Here is a 27,474-nt window from a genome sequence, read left to right as displayed (position 1 = left end):
ATACTAAAATTAGTAAACTACAGCTTTAGCTTAAAAATACTAATTCTTGAATAATAGAGATAAGTTATAAGACCTCTCTTGATATAGTTTAATTTCTGGAAGAGGAGTATATAAATACTGAAGTAGAGTACTATAATCTTCTAGTCTAAATTAGTATAATCTATAATCTTAGCTTCCAGCAACGCTGGGACCGACTTCAAGGAAATTATAGTAATATCTGTAATGATATTTCAAGCTCTAGTAAGCTTATTGAGGGTTTTATAGTATATAGTCAGATTAAGAAATATATTATAAGATAAAAGTAACTTACTAAAGAACTTATTAAATTAAGGAATAATCTTATTATATGTATAGGGTAAGATAAGGAGGTATAGTTCCTAATATATTTTCTTTCTGACTTGTTAATAACTGTAAGTAGACTATTAAGAAATAATATCTCTCTGTTTAATAAATAGTAGTATCAGTGCAGAGAGATCTACGGTATAATTTTAATAATTATAAAGAGGGTCTTAATAGGTAACTAGAACTATAGGCCTAAAAATTAAAAAAGATATAATCATAAAACAAATAGTTCAGTAATATCTGGCTTAGCTATTTAAAGACTTTAGAAACTACTATAAAAGAATTATACTTAATACTAAAGAGCTGATTTAGTAAATTATTTAATAGCTCTAGTAAATTTTAGAGCAAGTTAGTACTGTACTCGAATATAATAGAGTAACTAATTATTATCTTGGAGAAGAAGGTTTATGAGCCCCTCTTACATCTATAGATGAGTATAAGGAATTTCTTGTTACCAAGTGGCTTCTTAAGACAAGTATCAGATTATACTATTTTATTATACTACCTAGATATCAGGGCACTATCTGCCTCTTTAGTATATAAAGGATCTAATAAATAGTATATTCGTAATAAGTCAGAGGCAACTCAGAGTAACTAGAAGAGTATTCCTTACTTAATAACTGACAGTTTTGCTGAGAAGCCATATTTAGTACTTATATTAGATAATAGTAATTAATCCTAATCTAAACAGCACCGCCTATGAGGATAATAGATATTCAGCAGCTTTTATACTCCCTCTTAATCTTATTTCTATCTAAAAAGTTTATATATAAGTTAAGTGTTTATATTCTTAGCTTCTAGTTATATAGTTAAACTACTCTTATAACTTGCTACTAGTTAAATCATAGAAAAAGTTGAAATTCCTCTCTGAAATCCTAAATCTAAATTTCAGCTTAGCTTAATATTCTATGCTACTTTGAATAATACTATAAGTATACTTAGTACTAAAGATATAGTATTATAAATATATCTAGAAATCTTGGTGCTAACAGCCTTATAATAGAGTAAAAAAATAAATACTTATAGGAATTAGGTTCATAGTAATATTGCTTGTAAGTAATGTAGATAGACTAGGTAACAAAGCATGATCTTACTTTACCCCTACTCTATTTTAACTGAGGGCAGTGATTGTTAATTATATCTAACTAATATTATGCCTCTTTTCCACATGGAACTTGCAACCCTTCTGGGCGGCCTGAATTTATTATTCCAGATGAAAACACGGACGCCTTTCTTTTATGTACTATCCAATTGGACCTGTAATAAGAAGCCTGTTGCTTGATTGAATATAGAACCAAGAAGCATGGGGCATCACCAAATATTGTTCTATCGCGCAGGGATTTGGCAACGAGGGTGTAAGGCTTTACGATTCTCGATTCTTAACCACTTTTAGGACAAGTAGCGGTACTGTACGAACAGCACCAGTATTACATAGAGTGTCCTTTTGTGCGCCGTAGTACGGTAAAGAAGCAGAATTCTTGATTTATATTATTAGATTTGACATATAGCGAGAAGTCCTTTATTACCCTTTACCGAGGTCAGGGATCAGACTAGAGAACAGGAGTGATGGCAGCCTAGTTAGGCTGAGACTGAGAGCCTATAGAAATACTTTACTACTTGGAAAATCGGAAGAAGTACTCATAAAGTCTCGACCTTTTGAATCTTGGCTAATTAATTACTCAACTTACTAATAATTAAAGTTAATTAATATACTATAGTTATAGCTTCAAGAATTTGATTAAGAGGCTTATAATGCCGGCAGTACTAATATAACAGTACTTGTATTTTTAGTTCCCTATTCAAATAAGGCATGGGAAGTAGATAATTAATTAAACTATACCTATATAGACTTCCGTCTAGAATTAGTATACAACTCATTAACTAATGACTGCGCAGGAGTACTCAACCATTGCCTAGATATTACTACCTTTTCGTTCACAAGGCATTAGCGCGGGTGAAATATCAAGAATGATGTGACTTAGGGGAGTTAATATCTCTTGGCTTTATACTATATAATAATATATTAAAACGAAATATACTAAAGAATACTGATATTCTAATTACAGATTCACTACACTATATATTAAGAAATAAATAGTTGTAGGTGGGAGTTTAGAATCCGGCCTTAAGCAAGGAGATGGCGAGTGGTTTTAATGTGATCTGTCACTAAGGGACCATTAACTTACTTAGAAACCAAAGAAAAGTGAGCAGAGGACAATCTCCGTAATTTTAAGCAATAAGTCCCTCTGGTATTATAAAAAGTCCACCTACAGCTGGACTTTTTATAATACAAGAATATAGATACTATTAATATAGCAAATCTCCCTAATAGTATAGAGGTTATCTATATTTTCAAAAGCTTCGTGAAGATAGCCTGTGTTCTTATAATAGTACTCTAGAAGTAAAGTAACTACTATATACTTTACTTTACAGCTTTCGGAAGATTTAGCTTCTATATAGTATATTCTAGATCTTAAGATACTTACTTAGACAAGTCTATATAATAATCTTTCCACTACTCTAAGTATATTATGTATAATCGAAGATATAATCTTATAGAAATAATATATACTTTTGTTTTTTAATACTTGAAAGTTGTGAGATAGTAGCTAAGACTAGCTTAATTTTAGGTAATAATCTGCGAGCTCTATTATTCTCTAGGTGCAGGCTTGTCTGGACTTCCTTATATCTATAATCTACTATTCCTTCAGTTCTCTACTTTAGTAAATTATTTTATTGTACTTATTATACTTCTATAGTTTATTATTCAGTCTTAAGAGCCGAAGATCTTTCTTATAGTAGACTTAGACTTTTACTCTACTATTTATAAGTCTTAAAATATATTTAAAAAGCTAGTAGCTGTTATAAAAGAACCTCCTACAGCTATAATTATTAAATTTACAGAGCCTCAAGGTGTCAACTTAGTAATAACTATAGTAATAGTAATAAGGTGTTTTACTTACCTAGGATTATTATCAGGCTTGTATACTATAGTTAGCAAAAGATTGTCTGTATATATCCTCAAGATATGTTCTTTGATGTATGCTTTATAGGGTGACACCCAAGCATAATTTGGGTATTGGTATAAATCTAGGAATATATGCTTGAATTTAATATACTGAATCAAATCTTTGGCCTTATAATTATGTTTGTTTTGGCAACCCAACCAAGTATAATAAAAATAGTCGAATGAGTTTTGTTTTTATATTTTGATCTAGGTAAATATTATAGATATAGTATAATTAGTAGATATTTGACTTACTTCATCTAGCGTGATTGAAGATCTTTCGAGCTGCTATTCTCTAGGTTTAAAGTATTATGCTGAGGAATAATAATTAGTATATTTAAGAAGAGTATTAGTATTATAAGTCTATTATATACTTAAAGTTATAGACTGTACCTTTAGCCTTCCCTGGGGAACATGTCTATGCTGGTTAATAGAAGATTATGTAATAAGCTTATTAATTTTAGGAAAAAGAATATTCAACTATTACTGATAAGAATTATATTTAATTTTAATACAGTAGAAGCATTTACAATGCCTGATATTATCAAGATAAATACTAAAGGGTAGTTTTTAGTATAGTAAGTTAATCGTGACTGCCACTTCTAAGGTAATAAGATTAGATAACTTCTATACTGATAGAAGAGATGTATTTATAACTTAGGTCTAGTATAGTAGTAGATAAGGACCTTGTAATAAATATGGATGTTAAGACTAGACCACTGCAGACCTCCAGCTATAGACAAAGTTTAATTAGATCAGTACCTACAAATCTAGTAATATGACTTCAGATATGCTTTCTGGGGTTATTATATAGATAATTTCTAATGTTTAAGTACTTAAGTAGTATAGTAAAGTAAGCTAATATATAGACTTAGTACTAATACTACACTTCTCTACTTTCAGAGTACTATATATACTATATAATAGTATAAAGACTAAAGAACTGAATTATCTGCCAGCTTTTACTAGTTTAAAACTAGACGGAGATAACTAATTTAGCTGAGATGATGGTGCTAGGACTATGCTTAGATAGTAGAAGCTTATTTAAAACTCTGCTTCTGTAATAGAATATATATTATGTTATTAGCTTTATATACTGCTCAAAATTACTGGTAAATTTATAAACTTTGTTGAAGATATATTAGTATTGAAGATAAATATTTATATAAGATTAAGATAAAAATCATAAGGAATACCTAGCTTAGTCAAGTTGTATATAGTCTCTATATAAGTAGAGGTTCTGCTCTATACAGTTCTAATTTCTATATAGAGTACTAGCTGATTATCAAATCAATATTAAGAGCACTCACAATATTGAATTCTATTATAAAAATTATTCTATTTCTTTTGAATATCTATCGCAACGTTATCCTTGCCAATAGTCTATAGAATAAAGCAGTCTAGATTTCCCTACTAGACGTGCAACGCGACTGATGTCCTATAATCTTATTGAATATATCTATAGAGATTAAATCATAAATAGTACTGGAATATAGTAGTATTTATAATTTATTCATGTTCTATATATCTGTATTCAGATATTAAGTGAGAATATTGCACCTGAAGTCAGAAATCCTTAAGCTATTATAATATCCTGGTAGCTAATTCTGAGATTCGAATTTAGTTATATAAGCTATAAAATATGTAATCAAGTTCTTATTGGTTGCCCCAGGCACTGAGTTGGGTATTTTATTTGATTAGAAACCGGGAGTAATCTTTTTGATATTTATAGATATAGACCAGGTTATGCTATTCTTCAGCATCACAAAGCACAGAAGGTAGAATACAACAACAGATCTACGGAAGTTTAAGTAAGAAGATACGGCTTTAGATATAATTAAAGATGAATAGGAATCCTAAAGATATTAGCTTATTAATATATAGTAGTTAATAGGTTTTATATCTAATACTAGCTTAAGAATAACTATCCCTTTCTCTTTATCTTTCTTCTTAATATTCTCTGTAAGGCTTGAGTTGTAATATTTAACCCTCTTATAATAATAAGTATTCTTATATTTATTCTTATTCTAATATAAGGAGTTACTAACTTCGTTGTCTTCTTTAGGAATTTCTGAAAACCTGTTAATTATATCATTAAGTACAGTTAGATGATACTAATCAGATCCAGTCTTATTCTAGGAAAATATATGAATATATTTACTTATAATTAGACTTCTTATTAAAGTATAATAAACTTTTTAATAACCGCGATATAAAGAATAAAGCTAGAGGAAGAGTCTTATATAAGAATTAGTACAGATAAATCACTAGAAAAGGAAAGAAAGATACTTTCTTATAGATTTAACTATAGATAACTAGCTTATTGAGATGACTCCGGGATATAGTACCTATATTAATAGTTTTATCTATATAGATCAGTACCTCTATTAATCATAGATCACTACAACAATTGTCTAATTAAATAATCTTTTCCCATGGAAAAGATATTAATAATTAAGATATTCTAGATCTAATCGATACTTTAATATTATATATAGAGAGGAATTTCTCTATCTTTATATCTTATATAACTAATAAAAGACGTCTTCTAATAAAAGTATCTCTAGTAAACAGCCGCTCTTAAATTTCTTTTAAACTTAATCTATACTTGTCTTGTAAGGAAATAACAAGTAGAAGCACTAGTACACAGTACTTCTTAGAATTAATAGTCTTAATAATAAAGAGTTAGAACTAAATCAAAGTAATAGTATACTAATATCTATTCTAATACTCTCAGAATTATTATCAAAGATCTCGATGTTTAGCATCATTATGTAGATAATAGTAGTGGTAATATACCAGGTTTCTTGATACCTATAGTATCATAGGCTCCTTGCCAGCAGTATAATCAGAATAAATCGAACATTTCTTCCCTGGCTAAAAATAATCCTGTTAATTAACTCCATTCTCTCTATAGAGATAGATGTAATAAACTTACTATTTATAATATACAGATACCAGTTATAATGTAAGCCAACAGGACTGGAAATATAGAAGAATTTAGAATAGTTTAGATATATATTTATAGAAATGGGTACACCTTGAAGAGTACTTTTGGTCTTGTTAGAACTTTCTAGAAATAGATTATACTACCCCTAATTCAGTAAAAGGGGATATACAACTGAGATCCGTGTAGCAACTACTATAGTACTATATCAAGACTGGGATTCCCTAGATTAGTCAGGCAGAAACCTGGTCTAAACTGAGATGGCTGGATAAGCCCTGACTGAGGATAACTAGCCCTTTTATCTAATTTCTCTTATTTCTTTCCGATTACTTATAGACTCGCGAAGTCTATTTATCTATAGTTATAATCCTAGTAGTTATTTCTCTACTAATATTTATTGTGATTTACTCTAATATCTTAGCTTGGCTTAAATAGCTAGATCCTGTTTAGGCTTTGCTTTATCTCTTAGGACAGTCTAAAATCACTTTTACTATCTTATTTTAGGATTATAGCGCAGATTTGACTCCTAATAAAGCACTAAATAAAACTGATATTAATATATATTCAGGATATAGATAGGAACTTTTTGAGGGCTAGGAAGCTAAGCTGCAACTACCCAGGTTATATAGTACAGCCTGATATATATACATAGGATCCCTGGTGAAGTAACTTTCACTGTAATTATAGCTTAAAATCATCAGTATAGAATAGTAATCTAGGCCAAGATCTGCTTTTTTAGAACTGAGTTTAGTAGATATCTCTTCTCTACCAACTAAAATAGATTATAATATGTAAGTTTTGTTGATTACTGCGCAAGGGCCATAAGTTAGGTCAGATTATTAACTTACTAGGCAACTTAAACTTTAATTCAAAGACCATCTTAAGTAGTTCTATCTAATAGATTGTATTAATTATAGGAACCTAGCCACTTTTATCCTAAAATTCTGGTCTAGATAATAGAGTATATACTTATCAAAATTCGCGAATCTCCCGTTAAACAACTACTGAGATATATTTTTAAATACTCTTAAATAATTTATATATTCAATCTCTGAATTAGTCTATACAAAGTTAAATTCATATTAGTATTACTTATAGCTGTAATAATAGAGACTTGAATATACTAATATTATAGCTAGATTCTTTGCATCTCTCTTAAGGCTAAGACTGAGTCTAGGTCCTAGTTAATAATTTATTTAAATATCAAGATACAATCCTTATATTTTAGCTGTATTACCTCACGTCTATAAGTTGCCTCACGCCTATAATTACAGGTTGTAACATCCCCGAGGCATATTGTTAACTAACCATATACTGAGTACTTGATAAAGGAAAGTATAGTATAGCTGGGGCTTTAGTTTCTTAATATAAATCCATATTATAGATTATATAATTATACTATAATTTAAACAAATCTGTAAGATTACCAACTAATAATCTATAGACTGGATTTTTGTAATATATATGAAGCTAGACTATCTGATAAGATCTATTATTAATCCTTTGGCTTAATAATATTATAAAATAGAAGTAGAATTCGCAACTTGTCTACACAGCCTTGTATTTTGTACAGGGGAGAAATACTATATTTTACTTGGCTGGTTCATAGGAGTCGAGACCACTTCATCACCTAAGCCAAAGATATTAGTTCTAGTCTATACAGCTAATAATATAGTGGCTTTTGACGCTTGTCCTTCGCGCATTTGATTAGAGGTATTTTATACCTAGTAGTTCAATCCTAAGTCATGGTTCTAGATCTATTAGTATAATTATACACATTAGAGTGCCTTAATAGGCTGAAAAACTTATTCGCTAGCCGCCTTGAGTTCCAAGTTCAAGCACACTTTTCTACAGTATCATTCGTAGGAAGCCTAGATAAGATAAGATTAGGACAACATATCTACTATCTGCCCTTTCATATACTAATTCACTTAGTAAGGGTGCTTTGTATTTAATAAATACTGCATTATTAAATACTACTTATACTTATAAACTTGGCTGTAAATCCAAGATACTAATTATACTAGAGAAGCCTACTTGGTCAGATAAGCTTTTCTCAGCATGAAATATCAAGACTTTTGGGTTAGCTTCTGTAATTCCAGTTAGTAATATAATAGGAATAAGTTAGTAGTACCTAGAATAAATAATCTAATACTTATTTCTAAGTCTCTCAATTGTATTATTGCCTAGATTCTTTTAGAAGTGATTATAGAGGTAAAGTCTAGTATAGAACAGAATATCTAGAACAGAAGACTTAGACTAGACAAGAATTAAATCAGCTTAGTAGCCCTTTTCTATAAGATATTATATATTCTAGAAGTTTCTTGGCAAAGTCCAAAGTTCTGTTTTAATATTAATCACTGACTCCACCTTATCAATGCCCCGGAGTTAGTAGACTGTTTAAGATGGTTGATAATATATATACAATCACACCAGTATATATAATCACACTATTATTGAAAGTAAAGCAAGTATACAGCACACAGATAAAAGAGTATATATGCCTAATAATTCCTATTCTTACTTAATCTTATCTAGTCTTCTCAAAGCCTTCCTGTGCTATTATAATTCTTATAAGGATACTTTACAACATCTTCTCCTATACAGTGGCTATACTTTTTTATATTAAGTTTTCTAGTATTAATCTTGCCTTTACTATTATATTAATTATAGATTTCCTATGTTCCTTTGGTACTGCAGTACTGAAGACATTCCCATTTCTTAGGTATTTTTGTCAGAATTTTGATCTTGATAGGGATCTAGATACTGTTAGTATAGTATTTTAGCTACTCTTTCTTAAATAGATAGTAAACTAACTTGAGTTTATTACTTTAATATACTATTATCTTCTCTCGAATAATAGAGAATAAGAAATTACTCTAGATAAGTAGTAAAGAACTTGGTAGCTTAGGACTAAGATAAAAAGGAATAGATATCAGGGGACATATTCAAGTCTTTTATATACTTTCTTAGGTCACTACAATAAGTATAGACTAAGGAATATAATATCAGTATAAAGTAAATCTACTTAATTATTACCTTGGCATCTTTCTTTCAATTCTTATTTCCTAAATATATACAAGTATTCTCTGGATGATAGAGTCATAGCTATGACTAGATTATACTTTTAAACTACAATATAGCAGTAATTATTCTTAAACAAAGGCGATGACTATTAGGGTCAAGAATATTATATCTAGAGTAGTATAAAAAGACAATAAAGGACTGTCTTACAAGAGAAGAATTATCTAACTTGATGATTAGGTCACTTTAATACTTACTATTTATAATAGTGAATTAGTTGCGCAGCTATAGTAATGATTATTCCAAAGTATCTGAAAGACCTATCTAAGAATATATTTAATTAGATATTTTATTACAGTCTAACCTCTTCTTATGAGTTTAATGATAGAGCCGGCCCTAATATTTCTATAGAGATTACTCTTAGAGTATAGCATACAGAACTAGAGATTTTGACTCAATACTCCTAAGTAAAACTAGCCAGTAGTATCCTTTGCTAGTATACCACTAGTTATTTCTAAGGTTTGAGAAGGGTCATATTTACAAATCCTATAAGGGGGTAATAAAGTATATTAGATAACTACTATTATCTTATAAAACAGAGTTTATAAGCCAGTTACTTGTAATAGATATAAACCGAATCTGGTTTAACTTTAGAGGTATATCTTAATTATATATCATAAACTACTGCAAAGGCAATGATATAAATTATATTAATAAACACCTGAACCCGTAGGTATTAATAACTTGTTGTTACTCCAGCAAACTAGCAGCTAATTATATAATTTAGAAGCTATTTTCTTGCCTTATCTGAATTCATCTAAATCTATAGCTTCGGATGACTGAAAGTTGATGCAAATATACTGTAAATTATTAGTAGGCTGTATTATACAGATAAAAAGAATACAGATAGATGTATAAAGTAGTCTTTAATATAATAAATTATCTTCAAGGTTACTCTAGCTTTTAAGTGTCGGGTTAATATCTACCCAGGTAGATATTGACTAGGTAGACATTGACCTGATACTCAAAAGCTATCTCTAGATATTAATACCCACATCAGGTGACCGCGCAGGGGGCTGCTTAGTAGTGCCTTAGACTAAAAAGTGGGCTAGTGGTTTGCTACGAACCATGTATCTCTGTTAGGTATTATAGAAAACTCCTCCATCCCACTAATAATGCCTTGTCTTATTGTAAGTTGCGCAAAGCAAACATACTATATTCTGCTATATCTAAGGAGTTAGCTTGAAAATTATCCTCTGGCTTGGATAGATGTTAAAGTAAGCTATAAGATAACTATTAATATTTTAAAAGTAAATATAGACAACAAGTATCCTATATAATCTATATTACTAAAATCCTTTCTACACAGACAAAGTCATCACTCTATAATATTATCCAGACTATGACATTATTTTCCATCGCTTAAAGTAACAGAAAACTTACTATAGATAAACTTATAGAATTTCTTCTGAGAGTATAGTAGTAGAGAAGAGGCTAATATACTTCTATTTATAATAATAATAAAAACCTCGAGTCTATATTAGTTAAATATATATTAGAAATTCCTCTTTTATTAGAAGACTTCGGTCTGTAGATTTAGAAAATAATAAGAATTATAAGAATACTGGAAAAAGCAGCCTATATAATCCCAGTGTCTATAATTAAAGGCATACTCTAGATTCTTAATAGACTACTACTTATTCCAGGAACAGCTCCCTTCTACTTTAAAGATCAGGCTATTATCTCTGGCTCTCTTTACTATATACTTGCAAAGCCCCCCAGTACTAAAGTACTAAATAATCTAAAAGTAATACAGAGGCTTGATGAGAAATAGTAGAGTTAGTTATAGAAGGATTTACAAGGGGTGAATTATATTAATATAACTAATGCCTATCTACTATATAATAGTATATTAAAGATTGTCTTATGCTTCTAATATTACTTTGATAGACAGACTAAGTATCGTATTTATAGGATTAGTCGACATATCTGATTCAGATAAAGCTGATTAGTATTCAATATAACTATTTATATATATTAATCTAATATTCTAGGTCCTAGCTAAAGTTAGTAGAGGACTATTTATACTCCCTCTAGTACTATAGAGTGAAAACTAAGGGTTATATAAAGTAATTATATCATTAATTAATATAGTAGCTCTGAAATAATTACTAGTAATACTAACTCTATCTGCTTCGCCTGGATATTTAGGGAGGTGTAAGTAGGGTTTATCTGAAGTAAATATATCTTCTATAAAAGTAAGATCAAAGCCAAGGGAGGGACTATTATAATAGTCTAATAATTATACTAAATTAATATTAACCTGAGGCTCCTCAGTTTCCTGAGGGCTGGGTCTTGCTGCCTAATATAACACAGTATTATCTTTATAATAGTTTAGAATCGCAATCTAAGCCTTCTGTAAAGTTTTCTGAATAGTAAACTGTAGTAACATTTCCGTGTATGTATTTAAAGCTTCGGTTTTAATATAAGTCTACTTATAAAACTCGAATCTATGGCTAGTTAGTCTATAAAGATAAAAAAGATGGGGTTAAAGGATCTTTTTACTACTATATAAGTTAGTAAAAGTATTAATTTACTGTAAGTTAATCTATTCTACTTTCATCTAAATAATAAGTAGTGTAAAAGCCTTTTTCTTCTTGTATCTTAATTCTTCTTTAGATTATCCTACAGCTATAAATATATATCGACTAATACAGAGTTTAGAAAAGTAGAGTATCGACTATTATAGTTACTCTGTGTTTTCCTATAATATTTTTATACTTTTAGACTAGAAAGAAGCTGGCTCTGTCTCTTATAAACTTATTAAGATAAAGTTATAAGTAATATCTTATATCTTATTATATCAAGATCTTCTATATATTCTAGATTGTGGTAGTACTGTCAAATAATATCTTTATCCAGTGCTACTCCATCGCAAAATAACTAAGAGTATATAGTCTAAATCTTAGTATAAGCCTTAAGATATTCAATATCTATAAGAGCCTAGTTCTTTATAAGAGATATAAGGGCTTCTGCTTTATTAACAGAGAGCCTCTCTCCTTTTCACGAAATGAAGTTTAAAAACTATATTTAATACTCGGAAATTAAGGTATATAGTTTAGACTATCTTCTAAGTCTTTTAATAAGAGCCTGATAAAGAGATAACAACTAATTATCTAATTCTAAAATCTACTTGTAATAATCACTGACTGCCTATATCAGGCAGGTTAGCTATAAAAATAGTTATAAGGTAAGGATAACTCATATCATCTCCTACAGTATAAGTAAGAGCTATAAGCTCTGATATTTTATAGAAAATAGTCTACTTTAATTTATTTAAAGACTCTTTATTACTAGCCATGATCAGAAATAGGAATAATAAAGATTGAATAAGAAGACTATAGTTATACTAGTGGTCTCTGGATGGTCTTTTTAATCACTTGTATATGAAAGCGGGGTAAGGCTGCCTGGGTGGTTAATATCTTCTTGGGTAGATATTGACCACCCGAGCGCCTGCGCCTGTGCGCTGGAGCAGTCTAGAAATCTGACACAAACAATCCGGATCCGATGTGGTAAAATTAAATGACCCGCCAAGTCCTCTTACATCCTAGGGGCAGACTCCTTATGCTACTAAACATGTTTGGCGCTAGGAATATACTTGCCTGGATACTATATATCGGGGGTTTACAGAGACAAAGACTTTAGCTGTGTATTTAGAGCTGGCTTTGTCCAATTTATACTTTAAGATACAATATAGATAATTCCAAGATCTACTCTTGTTTTATTTCTATATAAGCTATATTTCTGTTTCTTATAGCTTAAGTATAGTATATATATGTCTGTCTATATACTTCAATATAATATTATTAAAATTAGAAAAGAAATATAAGATTCTACTCCCCGAAATTTGTCTCTGAAGTACAGCTGAATCAGTCCTAAAATTCTTCTAGATATTATACCTGAGTAATGAAGTTTTTAGTACTGAAACTTTTCAAAGAAAACTTAATCCTGATATTTAATTACTTATAAAGAATTATTAGGAATTTGGAGAAACTGGTATTTACAATAAGGATATTATATATATATTTAATAATTAATTGCTATATAATCATATTCAAAGTATATCTTAGTATCTTTTATAAGATATTCTACTTAAACTATCCTTTCTTACGTGGTACTTTGATACGCATAGCTTAGTCTCTACAGAGCTTTGCTACTTTCTTACCAACCCTATGGACAACTTTAATCTGGTTTTTGAAAATATTTAGCAGAGTCTAATTAATCACTCAGAATACTATAAGATAAAGCTAGAGTTTTTTTAGGAAATAATAACTCTTTTAAAAGAACTCAATACTACTTTTATATATAGGTGTAACGTGATTTATTTTCCTATATTAAAAGATAGAGATACTATTTACTTTCTATAGTCTCTATAAGCTTGATACTGGAGGACTGGGCTTGAAAGATTATAAAATCAAAGATAAATAATTTAAAGATATGTACCTAGTTTTTGTAAATATTTATAAACTAAGATAGGTAGACTTTATGCTAATATATTAAATCATATATATATATTATTTACTTCTCCCCTCTTAAGATTGTGGTATTTATTCCTCTTTCTTAAGTAGACAATTATAACCTCATCTTAGAGGGAGTATTTGCTAGTACTTATCTTATAAATTAATATAATATACTTGTTATGTATTGATAGCGCACTAAGTTTAATTGTTGTATAGTATTATTAAAGCATGAAATCCTAATCTTTCTCTATTTATACCTTGTATCGACTGAGGAATCTTAAAACTCTAAGTCCTGATCTTCTATCCTCTAAGCAGTAAAGATATAAGAAAGAAAAAGATAATCCTAATTAAAGTTCTAGTTAATCTTCTATTTTTAAAATATCAAATAGTCAAGATCAGAACCAGGACTTTTTTATACTTAATAACTATGTTTTTCTAAAACCACTAGAATTAATAAAAGCACCGCTATTAGAATAAATAGGGTCTCTAGATTTAATAACTTGATTAGTAAATTTTATTAGCTAGAGTATAACTCAAGATTCTTATATCAATCACCTGCTAGCTGAACTATTTATTTATAATCCAACCAAACCTCTCTCTCTAAAGCTTTTAGACGGACTGTCTTAGTATAAGAAAGATGATATTTCCTACCCTGTCCTACAATATCTTTCTGTAATTGCCAAAGTTTTCAAGGATATGCTTGGTTAAATAAAAGTAGGTCTTTATCTCTCTGGAATAAAAGTGACTGCTAAGAAGGTACTATAGAAAAGTAATATTTTAGATTAATCTGGTTAAATTTTTAATATTAGTCAGAATTTGGTTATCGACAAATTTCTCTATCTTAGACTATACTCAAATTATACTTGAGAGGCCTCTGTCAAAAATAGCGAGGGGTTCTCATGATTGAATTGATTGATGATAATGATATCCTTAGAATCAACGGGGCGGAACCACGAGATATCCGCTAAAGACGGAACCGTCTGGCAGAATCACCACCTTCTATACTGGAAGGTTATCGCCTCAGGCGATTCACTACATTTGCCGGTCTTTATAACCTTAGCGCCCTCGCTAAGTTATGTATATAATAAATAGCTAAGATAAATAATTAAAGACAGCAGATATTAGTCATTATAATAGTCATATATAGTATTCAGTGATGGTAACAACCTGGAAGGCATAATATATTTATAGAAGAAGGTAGAATAGACGTCAGGACTAATAGACTTTGTATTTCTTGATTAGCTTATCCGCAGCGATATTAGACGCGCGGATCTATATATTATCTTCAGAGCCATATCCCTTCCAGCGGACGAGATATTATAAAACAGGGGTTTGGTAGCAACCACAGAAGACTATTTACTTATTATAAATCTCAGATACTTCCCATCTATCTTTATTAGGGAAATACTCATCAACAACCTTGGGCAGCTTAGCAAGAATTCAACCAAAGAGATTAGGACCAGTAGGTACAGATTCCAACTGTACAATAGACACAACTGGGTAAATACACTATAAGTTGGGTAGTATAAGATAGTATATATATTATTCAACGGCTTTAATAACCTTGAATAGTTTAGTGTACTACTGAGACAACTTCTTCTTAGTATATCCTAGAACAGCAGAAAGTATATAGTCTTTATATAGATATAAATAAACTATATCATCAGGATAGAAACTAATCGGGATATGACAGGTATTATAGCTATACTTCATATATATAGCAGTATACTTGAGTACTTTCTCTATATTATATTAGATAGAGAAATCTTGATCAGCTATATTCATATATTTCTTCTACTTATTATAAGACGAAATGTTATGGCTGCTGGCGATGTTGACGGTGTTGAGAAGGATTCTGCCTTGTTGTTCCGCCTTGGGCGGATCTTAGCTAGTTCTCGCCCGTCCCGGGAATCTTCCGAGGAACAACTTAATGAACAGCTCCATAATGACTTTATAAGGGTCTTCCCTACAACCGACTTTGACAGTTGGTAGCATGTCCCGGGTTCCAGACACTGTGTGTGTTTCTACGGTCCTGCCTGGTAACTCCTGATTGCTTTTTATTACTTCTGTCTTTCGTTTGTTCGTCCTTTTATTATTACCATTGACTACGGGCACCCCTGGTCGACATACCCCTTCAGTCGGTCGCACCGTGGTTCTGCTGGTCGCCCGTTTTTCCGCCTTCCTCATTCGTCTCTTGTGGGTCACAAGACGTCATCGAGCCCTGCCCTCGTCATATGACTGGTCAGCCGAGCTGAGTCCCACATTCACCTCAAGCGTTTGGGTCGATCCTCACGTTCATCTTCCGCCATCGATAACCTTATTCGTTCAGAATAGCTTTATCAGTTTAGCTTTCCTGAACATCATGATTTCATCACTTTTGTGTCTTCAAGTGGCATATATAGTGTTATATTGTCATTGACTCTCATCTATTCCGAAGGGTGTCATCCTTATATTATTGGAGTTGGTACATCAACTCGCCCGTTTCTACGCGGAATCACCAAATATAAGATTGAAGAACTGCCTCGACAGTGATACTCTCCTCTGTGCTCATTATCTCACTTCTATAACCCATCCACCCGTGTTAGTAAGAACTCGAGCGTATCCCCAGTCCTGGGATATTGACAGATCAATTCTGTATAAGGATATAGCTAATTTTCTTGACCAGACCTTATACCTCCTCACTGACGAGCCTTATATCAGTTAGTGTGTTAATCCACGTTCCTGGTATATACCAACCAACTTCACTGAGCCCGACAGACCTCTTGGGCGTGTTTATTCCAGGTTAATGATATGATCTTCCTCATCCCAACCGCGGATACTGATATACACTCCTGGAGAAGAGCCGGTTACACCTGGACAAGGCTGTGGGGATCAGCTTCAGTTGCAAGCTGAGTTGTCTTCTTCTCAGACAGTTCAACTGTCAGAGTCTGCCCCTGAGACTGTTCTAGATTTATTTGTATAACCTAGATTATTATTAGTAAGATAACAGCTACTACCTCTTTTCCCTCTCCACACGCAGTCGTCTTCATTATCCCTTGGTTTATCCGGGAATTTCCCTATATATATATCTCCTTCCAGTGTCTTTCCGTCTCTCGGCCCGTCCGGAAGCCTGAGATTTGGTCAAAGCCAAGAATATAGAAGCCGTTCTTCTAGACAAGCAAATCTGACCGACCAGTATCCTGAAAGTGCTGGTGCCGATTTTGACAGAGTATTTCACACCGGTTTTCTATTTAATTCTGAACTGGAACCCGAGGATATCGATATCGAAATGAATCCCAGTGGCGGTGAGTGGTGTAGGTAGTAGCAGTAACCCTGGTGGAATAGGTGGTAGTAGTTGTCAAGATCAGATATATCTTGCCCTCATGGATCGCCTTGATCGAATGCAGGAATAATTGAATGTCTTGAACATCCAGAATACCACTGGTAATAGAAACAATCCTGGAAACGCTGGTGCTAATCCTGGACTTTTCGGTGGTAACGAGAATAACTAAGGACTAAATGATGGCAACATGAATGCCAATAATACTATATACGTTAAGGAGCTAAAACCCGAAGAAATAGGCTTTTTCCACCCTGATATGTCTTCGGATGAAGCTATGAAACAAGTTGGTAGGGATATGTTCTATAAGGATGTATATGTATTTGTCGATCACGTCAAAGACGTTGTTCAATACCGCGGAGAAGCCGCGGTCAAATCAAATCTTCAGGCCTGTATGCGTGGGACCGCATTGCAATGGTATACAACTGGTCTTACTAATCGTGAAAAATGCTTAATGGCAGAAGTTTCCCTTGAAGCAGGCTGATTGGAAGAAATAACCAAGCGATTTAAACCGTCCCCGTATACGGTAATAAATAAGTTGAATGGTCTGTACTATGGACTGACTGACGTCCGTGCTGGCCGATATGTAGGACAGTTTACCCAGGAAGTGATTTGTCATGCACGAGGCGCCCGCTTGAACGATCTGTTCAACTAATTGGTGTGTATTTGGGACTGTATTAACCCATGCTTGCGGATGCAGCTGTCTTGTCTGACCGAAACCACTATAATTGGTGAATTTCTCGAGGCCCTTAATTAATAACAACACGATTGGGAGGACCTAGTTTGTGTTACTAGTAATAACTAAAGACGTGGTAATACCTTCACTGGACCCAAGGATAATTCCCGTAAGGACAAAAATAGTAAATACAGTACTAACCCAGCTAGTCGGTGGTTCAACCCGAGCCAAGCCAACTAACAGGGGAATTTCTATCCATACTAGTAACAATGCCAGTGGCAAGCGCCGAACAACCAGTATAGCGGAAATCAATGGCAACTGTGCTGGAATAACCAAGGATATTAAGGCTAAGGTAGTCAGCAGTAATACGGCCAGATGCTCTTGAATATACTGATAAATAGTAATACTGGTCGTCAGTCATAGAATCAGTGTCCCTGGCAACGAAACAATACCTGGAACAATAATTTTAATAGTAATAAGAATAGTAATACTACTGGTAAGTAGAATAATCAGTGGAATAATCAAGGACAAGGTTAAAAGGACAACAGCAATAAGAATCATAAGGTGTATATTGCTATGACCGATCCGACCTTGCTGTTCGATACTAGCGGATAGTATTCTCAGGGATACTCATACACTGTGCCGGTTAATCCTGGATACGGCTGTGCACCCTATAAGCAACCCCCTCTACAGTTTACTGCTCCTCCGTCCTTTGACTATAATTATCAGTCCCAGTCTGAACGTTCTTCTTCCTTTAACCTGTATTATTTCGGACCTACCGATGCTCAGTATGTCGACCAGCCTAACCCAGGCTATGTCAAAGACTATAATGAGTCTATAGAAGAACTATATAACATGTCTGGTGAAGACAATGTATATATAGTAGTTATTAAGGACAACTCTATTAAGAAAGTAGATCAGAAAAAAGAAGAAGTACTGGTGAAAATGAAAGATTCTTTTATAAAAATCAGATTTAACGAAAAGCATAAAGATAATCTTATTCTATATAATAACTATAGTGCTCTCTTCATATTAAAAAATTGACTTTATAAGTACCTTAGTACCTACAAGGACAAGCCCATCCCTATTGTACTAATCAAGCACAAACCCGACTTGTCCATGATTGAATCAGACTGTTATAGCAAAAATATTCTTCTAGATAGTAAATTACTATAGATATAGTACTCAGTAACAGCAAAAGTTAGTCTTAACTGTACTGATTCGTACACGTCCATATGTCTTAATACTGGATGTTCGTCTATAATCATTAATGCGGACTTGGCAAGGAGCATACCTGATACCAGTATTGAGATTACTGATCCTCTTCTTAATATCTCTGGCATTGGATCTTCCCACAAGTCAAATGCCTTTGTCGTGTTTAAGGTGTATTTCCCTCGTAATAAGAATACAGATACGTCCGTTCCTGAGTATGCTGTAATTATAGTAAAAGTATATCTAGTGGATGGTCTTCGCCCGAATCTCCTTATCGGGACTGATACGCTTAGTAGAGAAGGTATTATTATGGACTGTGAAAGATAGAGGATATATATTCAATTCTACTGAGGTTTTACCTTCCCCGTCTTTACCCATATAAAGCCGAATAGGGTGAGAACTCCAGTGTATTCGACTTATGCGGTAGTTATCCCTCCGCATACAAAGGTACACATTCCGGTCAAGGTAAAGATACAGCTCGCAGATACTGACTATATCTTTGAGCCTGGAAATACCAGAGTATCCTTAAATCATTATCTTATTAATATTAACTTCTTATTTATCGAGGCAGCCAACCACATATCAGTACCTGTGAAAGTCGGTCGTCGTGCTCGACTTGGTATGTTAAGGAATAATAAATATATTACAGCTTTTCCTGTTATGCATGATATTTCTGAACTTCCCCAGACTAAATCTTCTGCATCCGCCCCTGGCGATACTGCCCCCGTCTGTGATAAAACAGAGTCGGTTTTTCTAAAGGGAGGTGTTTACTAAGTGGTTTTCCATATCCTGAATATATCGACAGGACACCTCTACTACAAGTCGACACTGGTGACGGTAAGACAGTAAAAATGGCTAATGGCGTGATAATTTATAAGCGCCCCGGCTGTGAACGTGAGACATAGGAGTTTGAGAGATTAGTCAAATTATTTAATATTTAGGCAAATTCTAATGGACTCAACGTGGGAATCATGCGTATCCCTAAAGAGTAATAGCTACGAGTCCCGCTTAAGGAAGGATAGCAAGAGCGTGTTCGAACCCAGCATCCATGGATTTATTGTGTTCCTCAGCGTGATCGAGAGGTGATTGATGCTACATTTGACCTATTACACAAGGCGGGAAAGATGTCTTATACCAAGGGCCATACCCCCACGTCTTACCCGGTGTTCGTGGTGTAGAAAACAGTCAATGGTGTATCCAAAGGGCGTGCTGTTGTGGATTTACGAGGAGTGAATCGCGAGACCGAACCTGATATATATCCTGTTTCTGCGCAGGACGAGATTCTTTAAATAGTAGCTGGCTACTGCTATATTACTGTTATTAATACTGCGCGATTCTTTTATCAATGGCTGGTGTACCCCTTGCACAGGAACCGTCTCGCTATAGTCACTCATCGCGGTCAGGAGGTTTTCCATGTAGCAATCATAGGATTTATAAATTCTGTACCATATATGCAAAGACAGATGGATCTGAGCCTAGCTGAGTTCTAAGCATTCGTCCGTGCCTATATTGATGATGTTGTCGTGTTGTCTAGGTCCTTTTAGGATTATATTCATCACCTGCGACTTCTTTTCGGTAGGCTTGAGGAGATGAATATCAAGCTGGAACTGACCAAGGCTTTTATCAGTTTCCCGTCTGTGGTGCTCCTGGGACAGAAGGTCGATGCATTAGGATTTACCACCCCAGAAGAAAAGCTAGAAGCTATTCGTTCCCTTCGATTCCCGTAGACATTGTCGGAGCTTGAGCATTACCTCGGTTTGACTGGTTGGTTAAGACACTACGTCAACCACTATATATAGAAAGCCGCACCACTCTAAAATCGGAAAACCGCTATGCTCAAAATGTACTCCTCCGGTCAGTCAATCGGATGTCCTCGATCAAGACAAGAATACGCGTCTAAGGCAGTCATATCCAATGTGACTAAGGAAGAGCGTCAGGCGTATGATACGCTTCAGGCTGAATTCTCTAATCCTAAGACCCTCGTATATTTTGATTCCAAGGCGCAGTTGTTTATCAATCTTGATGCTTTGAGAAATGGTCACGGCATCATAGTATATTATATCTATGATAATAAGATCGAACCAACCAAGAATAGAAAGATGGAATAGTCGAACCCCTTGAAAGATCTGTCCAAGGACGATTCCGCGGATATCGATTTATCGAAACCGCCCGCGCGTACCAAAGTCAGACCGGTGCTTTTCCTAAGCAGGATCCTCACCCCTGCCGAGAGAAACTATTAGCCTACAGAACTTAAAGTTTCCTGTCTCATTTGGGGGCTGCGAAAACTCTGTTATTTAATATAAGCATTAATCAAGCCGCCTGTCATCTACACGGACCATGCAAGCATGGTCGGGATTAGCAAGTAAACCTCTTTCAACACAGTAGTAGTAGAACACTTGAATCTTCGTCTCGCCCGCGCGAGCCAGTATATTCAGTAGTTTAATATTTTAGTGTAATACTGTCCTGGGAATACTAATACTGTTGCCGACGCACTCTCCCGACTTCCCCGTAAAGGACTTTTGTATACACTAAATAAACATGACCTTGAAGATATTCCTATTAACACTTTTACTATCTTCTCTGCATTCACTATCGAAATTGACGATAATTTCAAGAAAAAGATTATTAAGGAATATTCCACTGATCCCTGTACCTCAGAAATCATCAATATCCTGCACTCCGACCCTGATGCCCGTCTTCCTTATTTTATACATAATGGCATCCTCTACATGAACAAACACGTCGCTCACCCTAAATCAGAGACTGTTCCTAACGTCGAGGACGACAGTACTCATCCTATTGTAGAAGAGCCATAGATCTACATTCCCCGTGTGGTTGTACCAGAAATTTTCTATACTATCCATGATGAGCGCAACCATATCGGTATTAAGCATTGCCTTCCTGAACTCAGTAGTCTTACTATACACAAAGGCAGAAAGCTTCTATAAGATTATATCCTATATTATCCAGCTTGCAGGCAAAACAACTTGTGGAAGCACCAACCATATAGAGTCCTCCAACTGATCCCGGTATTAGCACCTTTTCACACTATTATAATAGATTTCATTACAGACCTACTAAAAAGTATCTAGGAACATGATTAGTTACTTATGCTTGTCGATAAATTTACAAAGCAAGTTGGACTGATCCCGGGTAATTCCAAGTGGAAGGCAGATCAATGGGGGCTAGCTGTCATTGAGTATATACAAATAATAGACTGGAGTATTCCTTATTTCTTTATTTCTAATCGGGATGCACGATTTATATCCAGATTCTGGAAAGGACTTTTCTCAAAAATAAAGACGAAGTGGTTTTATTTGACTGCAGCTTATCTTTAGACAGATAGTCAGTCAGAAAGGATGATACAGACTGTAGAAGTTATACTGCGACATAGTGTTACCCAGGCTGGACAAAATGGTAGTATTTGGTCTACACTTCTACTCTTGATCATATCGACAATCAATTCATCTGTCAGTTCCGCGACAGGCGAATCCCCACACCGACTGATGTTCGGCATGCCTATTCGCCAACCATGGCATTTGGTGAAGTCCATCCTTAAAAAAATTAAGCGTCCTGTCCATGTTGATCCTCCTGTCCCTATTCCTGCCGAACGTCCTGTGTCGGTTAAACCTTATCCCCGTGTCGAAGTGGTCATCCCGAAGTACAGAGATATCTACACCGCCGATGCTCGCAATGTTGAGGTCCAAGACTTTTCCTGCAGATTCAATGCTGAGGAGGCGCTTAAGTTTGCATGAATATATATAAAACGACATTATAATGCTAAGCACAAGCCGATAAAGTTCGAGGTGGGCAATCAAGTGTATCTACGCTTGTATCATGGTTATACCATACCGTCTGTCCGCACTAAAGATATTAAACGGAAGCTGGCTCAATAATATGTCGGACCTTTTCGCATCCAGAAAGTCGTCGGACGTCACGCATACCGATTAGAACTACCGGTGTCATAGACTATCCATCCGGTGGTGTCGATTTCTCAGTTAGAACCCGCTCCGTCCGGTGAAGATCTCTTTGGGCGAGAGCTGCCAAAACCTCCCACTATCGTCGATGAGAGGTTCCCTGGTAAAACTGATCATTGGGAAGTTGAGGCAATAGTTAACAAGTATCTTACCTACAAAGGTTGATATCAAAAGCCCGCCCTGAAGTATCTGGTCCGCTGGTCTGGATATGGGCCTAAAGATGATCAGTGGGTGCGCGCATCAGACATCACTGCTGATAAAAAGATTGATGAATACGAAAGATATTACTATCACTGATTATCTACTATATCTTAGACCTACTTCATGTCTCTATTTATATGTATCTGCGACGAGGACGTCGTCATGAAAGACCGGCATATGTTATGGCTGCTGGCGATGTTGACGGTGTTGAGAAGGATTCTGCCTTGTTGTTCCGCCTTGGGCGGATCTTAGCTAGTTCTCGCCCGTCCCGGGAATCTTCCGAGGAACAACTTAATGAACAGCTCCATAATGACTTTATAAGGGTCTTCCCTACAACCGACTTTGACACGAAATCACTACTTCTATACGAGAATAGCTTAAAGTAGTAGACAGGGTATCTTTTAGTAAGATAGGGTTAGTAATAAATATCTTAGAATATTTAGTATATTATAGTAAGGATTTTACTATTAACCAGGGCTATCTCAAGAATATACCGAATATCAGATAGTAAGACAACTGTCCGGTGCTTATACTAGGCAAAGAATTAACGGTTGTGATAATACTAGGTAGAAGAGTAATTTAGTTTAAAATATTTTATATAGTACTATAGCATATTATAACTTTAATAGTTTGGATAATATATTTACTTTGACTATTAGTCTGCGGGTGTGCAGCTGTAGAATAAAACTATTAGATATATATTTACTTAAATATACTCTTCTAGAATAATGATATGAATCGGCTGTCTTGATTAGAAATAAAATATTGGGATATATTCTAATTATATACTTATATATAGTCTATAAGAGCAACTCTCTATTGGGATATAGTCTATTTTAATCTATCTAGTAATAGACCAAGACGCTTAGTGAACTTATCGACTATAATAAGAAGCTGATTATATCTAGATAACTTAGGAAGTATAATAATAAAATCTATAGTTAGTATATAAAATAGAATTGCAGGAGTAGAGATAGACTGAAGTTGCCTATATAGATAATGCTTACGCATGCGATTATTTAGATAATCAGGGTAATAAATAATATAGTTATTAAGAAGCTTTCTTACTTAGTAGATGACTAAATTAATAAGTTCTATATAGCATTTATCTATATCTTAATGATTATGGTTATTATTAATAGCTTTAAAGACTTCCAGTACTACTAAATAAGATAGATATAGCTACGGCTCTTTGATAATAATATTATTATTCTTGATATTATCTTTGGATGGGTTGGGTACTACAGTTCTATTACTTTTACTATGAGTAATGTATCTAGTTATATATAGTAATCTATTATCTATAAAGTATAGTAGAGTAGTATTATAGTTAGACTCTAAAATATTAATAATTATAGATACTCTTAAGTTAGATGTATATTCTTCTTAAATATATTTTATAAAATTCTCGTCTAGCTTAAGGGTGTAGATACTGACGGATAAACTGATATATATAGATACTTTAATATAAGACAGTCTATATAAGATAAATATATTATTAGAAGTATCTTTAAGATTATACTCTTTAGACAGTAGTATATATAGAATGTCTTTTAAATATAGTAATCTCAATAATACATCAGCTACAGTGTTTGTTATTCCTAAGCAATGAAAGATATAAAGATTATACTACTAGATATACTAAGATATTTATACTAAGTAAAGATTCAGGCGTTCCATGGCTATGATATTGAATATAGTCTACTTGGAAATCGCGATGGTACTAGAATAATTAGTATAGATAATAGAAGAAAGAGATAGAGATATAGCTTATACTATATATTATAATTTACAAAGTGTCTATATAAGATATAAGACTTCCAGCTTAGTAGACTAGTAGTTTTATTCTACAGGGGTCAATGTCTAACTTAGAAATAGGATAGATTGTATATATATTCTTACGGGCGGCTTGCTTAGATTCTTATATTTAGATCTATCTTTACTAATATAGTAGACTATAACTCTATAACTATTATAATATATATTAAGATTAATATACAGCTGTCTCTTGGGATTATGATAGATAAGCTTCTTAGGATTAGTAAACTTATACTATAATATTTTAAATACTTAATATTCTTCCGGAGTTCTAATAAAGATAGTATAAGATATATAGTCTTATCTACTGCTAGGATAGTTCTTTAGAAGTAGTATCTTTTATTTCTATAAGATAAATATCTTCTAAGAATATTAAGAGATATAATAACAAAGCCAACTAGTTAATCTAAGAGAATAATCTAGCTTGACAAGAGTCTTAGAGAATAATAATTCTTTAATAGCTTATAGCTTATTATCTAGAATACTTAGACCAAGACTATCAACTCTCTGTCCCAGGAGGATAATGAACAGAAAACTAATAAAAGCTTTGATTAGCTTTAGCTTTAGATTAAGTTATTCTAAGTAATTAAATATAATATTAAGATATCTAAGATGCTCTTCTAAAGTTATAGATACAATAACAATATTGTTAATATATATATAATAGAATTCATAAAATTCAGCCAGATTTAGGTCCATCTAACGCTGGATATAGAAGACTAAATTAATAAAACCTATAATATAGACATAGAAAACTTCCTATCTATAATACATAACTATTACCAGACGACCTCAATACTCATAAGTAATTAGCTATTAATAGAAGTAATAAATAGTATTAATAATAGTAATAAAATATTTACCAAGAAGTATTTTGAGAATCTCTTCCTGGAGAGGAATAGAATAATAGTCTAGTTTAGTTTTCTTATTAATACTATATAGATCAACTACTACTCAACTCTTCGGCTGACTATTAACCATACACTAAACAATAAACACCAGGTAAGATAAAGATATATATATTTTGGTGTATAATATCTTCCTAGTGGTATAGAGAGAGTTAAATATTATATCTATTATTTCTTAATCCTTTTAAGGAACTTGATATATATAAGCTTTGGGTATATATTCTTCCCAATCTTTCTTAAGAGATATTTATATCTACTTATCTTTAGAAATATTAGCTATACTGATATTAGAGTTATTAGAATTAGCCTAAATATTATAAGATATAAGAATAGACTTAAGACGGTGAATAGTATTATTATCTCTATAGATAGTTATTCTATTAGATAATTTAGATATGTTGACCTTCATGTCAGGAATATAGATATAAATTAGCTAAGATGGATACTTAGATATTCTTATTTTAAATATACTCTTATTCTTAGAAGACAAATCAGTGATATATACTAAGACTTCTGAGATATAGTAATAGTACGAACTACTAGATATATAATTGTCTTTTAGATATAGCGGAATATAGAGATTATTCTTAGTATAAGTATAAGAATATCCCAACTCAGTGATGTCAGTATTAATATAATATATAGTTATAAAGTTGTTATTAGTTAAGATACTAATACAGGCACAGTAACTGACAGTAACTAGAGTAGATGTTTTGTTGACTGCCTTGATAAATAAGCAAGAGGTATTAACTAAATATATATAGATAGATACACTAGTATTGTCTTTAGATAGAAAGATATAATTAGTATCAGCGAGGTTTGCGTTAACACAGATAGATACCGAGATATAGGAATAAGAAGGCATAATAACAGTATACTTTATATATACAGAGATATTAATATAATTAGGTTTAACTTAAGTTTAAATAGGAAAGACGAAATTCTAATAACTATAAATAGATACAGTCTATTATTTATAATCTAGGATAATTTCTTCTTATCCTATAATATCTATACCTATTAATAGATTTGGACGAAGGTTTTTGACTAAATAGGCCTTGATAGTCACGACGGTATATAATAAATAACTATATAATTATACTAGATAATCTTTATATAGTTGTCTTGGGATATATATCTTAAATATAGTATATTCCATTGCTTAATATCTTGAACCAATGCCAGAGACATTAAGGGGTACTTTAGTATAGTATATTTCTATCTCTAATAACCTAGCAAGATCTATATTTATAATAGTAGCGGAGCATCCAGTGTCAAGACAGACGGATATATATTTCTTAGTTATATTAAGACCAACCATAGCAGATACAGTATACTATATATATAATAGCTACTCTATGGCTTCAACTTGGTAACGGTCGGATTTAATAATATCAGATATATTAACTACTAATAGATACTTCTTAGGAATTAGTTCAGATGGTCTACTTTCATAGATTGCGAGATGTACATATAGATGATTCTTAGATAGGAAAAATACATAGTAGTTATAATACTAAACA

The 27,474-nt window shown here is 32.9% G+C and overlaps 1 protein-coding gene across 1 annotated transcript; it reads left to right on the top strand.

The window, feature by feature from the left end:
* Positions 1-10,495: 10,495 nt before the first annotated feature.
* BP01DRAFT_369861 (uncharacterized protein) lies at positions 10,496-11,756 on the top strand (the record flags this gene model as incomplete). Its single annotated transcript, XM_025576568.1, has 11 exons — positions 10,496-10,510; positions 10,562-10,597; positions 10,641-10,647; positions 10,720-10,747; positions 10,781-10,794; positions 10,880-10,906; positions 11,027-11,109; positions 11,375-11,386; positions 11,418-11,449; positions 11,496-11,537; positions 11,714-11,756. 11 exons carry the CDS (start codon positions 10,496-10,498, stop codon positions 11,754-11,756), a joined length of 339 nt encoding a protein of 112 aa, XP_025426433.1.
* Positions 11,757-27,474: the final 15,718 nt, after the last annotated feature.

The sequence above is a fragment of the Aspergillus saccharolyticus genome, assembly GCF_003184585.1.
Source record: "Aspergillus saccharolyticus JOP 1030-1 unplaced genomic scaffold BP01scaffold_68, whole genome shotgun sequence".
In the NCBI taxonomy this organism is placed as follows: Eukaryota; Fungi; Ascomycota; class Eurotiomycetes; order Eurotiales; family Aspergillaceae; genus Aspergillus; species Aspergillus saccharolyticus.
The sequence above is the reverse complement of the archived record's forward strand: the minus strand, read 5'-3'. Positions and strand labels throughout refer to the sequence as shown.